General features: G+C 12.8%; 1 protein-coding gene across 1 annotated transcript, besides 14 other annotated features; it reads left to right on the top strand. All coding sequences in view use genetic code 6, as the record gives it.

Annotated features, from left to right (window-relative positions):
- Positions 1–741: 741 nt before the first annotated feature.
- Positions 742–808: a microsatellite.
- A 123-nt stretch (positions 809–931) lies between these two features.
- Positions 932–1,008: a microsatellite.
- Positions 957–1,003: a microsatellite.
- Positions 996–1,079: a microsatellite.
- Positions 1,006–1,052: a microsatellite.
- Positions 1,080–1,756: 677 nt separating the features above from the next.
- Positions 1,757–1,838: a microsatellite.
- Positions 1,762–1,839: a microsatellite.
- Positions 1,800–1,875: a microsatellite.
- Positions 1,829–1,875: a microsatellite.
- A 262-nt stretch (positions 1,876–2,137) lies between these two features.
- Positions 2,138–2,169: a microsatellite.
- A 249-nt stretch (positions 2,170–2,418) lies between these two features.
- Positions 2,419–2,531: a microsatellite.
- Positions 2,457–2,550: a microsatellite.
- Positions 2,551–2,879: 329 nt separating this feature from the next.
- Positions 2,880–2,922: a microsatellite.
- Positions 2,923–2,944: 22 nt separating this feature from the next.
- Positions 2,945–3,583, top strand: IMG5_128460 (hypothetical protein; the record flags this gene model as incomplete). Its single annotated transcript, XM_004032132.1, has 1 exon — positions 2,945–3,583. The coding sequence occupies one exon, from the start codon at positions 2,945–2,947 to the stop codon at positions 3,470–3,472; it is 528 nt and encodes a 175-aa protein (XP_004032180.1). The 3' UTR covers positions 3,473–3,583.
- Positions 2,963–3,059: a microsatellite.
- Positions 3,584–3,823: the final 240 nt, after the last annotated feature.

Genomic DNA, 3,823 nt, shown 5'->3' with positions numbered 1-3,823 from the left:
AATAGCAATACAATAATATAATCAATAATAAATATTTAATGAATAAATAAATGTAAAGTTAAATGAAATAAACTAACTAAATGAAAATGCAAAAAATATAAAAATTATATATGATAAATAAATTTAAAGTTAAATTTCAGAATTTAATTAAAAAATCGAATAATAAATTGAAATCGAAAAATCATAAAAATTGATTATTAATTAAAAAGTTTAATAAATAGATATTTTAAATGAATAAATATAAGTAAAATATTATTATAATATTTATATTTAATCATTATATTCTGATTTTTTTTTTAATTTTTTTTTATTTTTGAAAATTTTTATTCAATATTTATATATTAATATAGAAAATTATTTATTTATACATTTAATAATTTTTATTTATTAAATAGAACTTATTTAATGAAAACAAATCTTTTTAAAATTAAATTAATGAATTAAATAATAATAACTCTTTAAAAATAGAAAATTTATAAAAAAAATTGATGAATAAAATAAATAAATTACATTTTTAAATGAAAAAATTAATTAAGATCATAGTTTAAAAATAAGTTAACTAACACAAAGCTACTAAAATGAAATATAAATTTAATAAGAAAATAATAAATCTATATTAAGTCAAATCTAGTAATAAAATTAATAACTTTAAATTTTATTTGAGGAAAAAAGCTACCAAAACAAAAATCAGTCCACATAAGTTAGTTAGTATTTTGAAAATCAATAAATAGAATAAATATAAAATGAATATAATACAAAATAATGTTAATTAAATAAATAAATAAAATAATAGTAAAATTAAATAAATGAACAATTATTATAAATTAATTAATTAGTCCTTTAAAATAAAATATTAGAAGCTCAAAGTATTGAAAAGGTTGATATTATAAATAATTCGAAAGTATAAAAAAAATATAAATTAAAAAAAATTAATAATTTTTTATATTAATTAATTTAATTAAAATAATTTTTAAATTAATAGATTTAAAATTAAAATATTTATTTTATTTATATATTATATATTAAATATATTTAATTATTTTATATTAAATTGAATATTTCTAATTATTATTTATTATTAAAAGAATGATTTTATTAAAAACAGAAATAACAATTTTTGTAATTTTGATGACTTTTAATTATAATATGTTTTGATAAAGTAATAATTATAAAATAATGAGAAAATAATTTTGAAGCATTAATTTGAAAAACAATCTTTGGAATTCAAAATAAAAAATTATGAATAATAAATAGATATTAAAAAATCTGATATGACTTAACTATATTACATTCTTTAATAAAGAAAAATAGAATCAGAAAATTAAATTTAGTAAATTTAAAACTTAGTAACGAATAATTAAGATTTATTTCAAAAAATATAATAAAAAGAAGCTGATATATTGTTAAAAATAGAGTAAAATAACTCTTTGCAATTTTCAAATCAATAATTGTAAAATAAAATAATACAAATAGTATTAAAATTATATTTATCTTATATATAAATATTATAAGATAAATATAATTAGATTAGTATAAATTATAAATAGAAAAACTAGAAGAAAGCTTAAATTAAAGAAGAAAGGAAATCGAAAGTAATTTAATAAATATAAAATAAATAAAATCTAATTTCGAAGTAAATATTAAGAAAAAGAATTAAACATAAGAAAAATTTTGAAGAAAACTAAATAAAAAAAATTAAATAATAAAAATAAAATCACAAAATTTTATAAAAAAATAAAAAGTATAAATAATAGATTTTAAAATAATAAAAAATAATATATTATTTATAAATAAAAAGGAATAATATATAAAATAAAATATATAAAAAATATATATATATATATATATATATATATATATATATATAATATATATCTAACTTATAATAATAATAACGGCTAAAATTATTAAAATATATATATTAATTTAATATAATAATTAGATATAATATTATATATTAATTAATTTTTTATTTCTTAATGTATGGATTTCTTATTAAAATAAATTGTTAGTTGATATTATTTAAATTTAATTATTTATATATAATATTCAAATATTATAAATTAATAGTATAAAATTTAAGAAATACATATTTTAACTAAAAGAATGATAATTATTTAAAAAAAAAATAATTAATTAATAAATATAATTTATAATAAATAAATTTATTTTTCGTAAAATAAAAATAATTAAATAAAAAATAAAAATATATTTATTTTAAATATTGATATAGACTATTTAATTTATATAAGAATAAAAAAAAAATTATTAAATTTAATTAATATTAATAAAAAAAAATATTTATTTATATCAATATAAAATACAATAGCTTGAAATATTTATTCTTAGTTTTTATATTAATATAAAAGTAAATTTAAAATAAAAAATTAGACTAGATTATTACTTTTATCTAATTTTATATGAAAATAATGAAAAATATAAGATACCAAAAACAAAAATATATAAAAATATAAATATTAAAATATATAAATATATAAATATATAAATATATAAAAATATAAATATATAAATTTATATATATATATATATTATTTTTTTTAAACATATTTTTTATAATCTAATATATAAAATTGACAGATTTGTTTTTTTTTATATTATAAATATAATAATTATTTATACAATTTTAATTTTTTTCTTTTTTTATTAATATATAATTAAATTAATATAATTATTATTATTTTTTTTTTCCTTATTTTTATTACAAATATAATAATTAAAGTAATATATTTTAATTTTTAATTACTTCATATATTTCATTATAAATATAAAAAAATATTAATAAGATTGAAATATCATTTGTCATTTATTATACTTCTTTTAAATTATAATAATAATTGTACATATTATATAGAAAAAAATTAATATAAATTGTTTTTTTAAAATAAATAATTTTTTAAAAATTTGGTAATTTAGAAATTAAAATATGAATCCATATAATTAATATCCTCCAGCATAAGGTTATCCTTCTGCATAAGGCTATCCTCCCGCATAAGGCTATCCTCCTGCATAAGGCTATCCTCTAGCATAAGGTTATCCTCTTTAATAGCCTTATTCAGGATAAGGATATCCTTAACCTCCTATGTAACCTGGATTTAATCCTCCACCTATCTAAGGTTATCCATAGCAAGCAATGCCAGGATATCCAATTGCTCCTGTATAAGGATATCCTTAATAACCATATTATCCACCAACTCAATAAGGATATCCTTAACCAGGCTTTTAAGCATTCTAAGGAGGTATTATATATCAAGGAAGGTAATTACCAAGATTGAATTGTAATCCTCATTGCCATAAATGCCATGGAACAGGATATAAAAAAAAACATGGAAGACCTTGCGGAGACTGCTATTAAAATGCAGGATATTGTAAAAAATGCTTTGGAACAAATTGGTACTTTAAAAAAAATGAAAATTGTCATCATAATTACCCTAAAAAATTCAAGCATTATTGAGTTAACTAAGTTAACTTTTTAAATGAAAATAAAAATAATATTAAAAAAAAAAAAAAATTTAATTAAGTATATATTTTATATAATTAATAATAATTTTTTTTTTATTATTTTAATTAAATTATTTTATCTCCATTTTATATTATATAAAACTTTTCGATATTAATATGTTTTAATAATTATTAATATCCTTTTCAATATTTTTAATTAGTTATTTTTATTAATTTTTTTTTTTTTTTCCTCAATTTTTTTATTATAAATTAATGTAATAGATAATAGTATAAAATTTTTTTAATTATTATATTTAAATTAATTTAAATAAATATATTATCCTCATATTTATTATAAAAAAAA

Source organism: Ichthyophthirius multifiliis (genome assembly GCF_000220395.1).
Source record: "Ichthyophthirius multifiliis unplaced genomic scaffold scaff_1120509251010, whole genome shotgun sequence".
Classification (NCBI taxonomy): Eukaryota; Ciliophora; class Oligohymenophorea; order Hymenostomatida; genus Ichthyophthirius; species Ichthyophthirius multifiliis.
The sequence above is the reverse complement of the archived record's forward strand: the minus strand, read 5'-3'. Positions and strand labels throughout refer to the sequence as shown.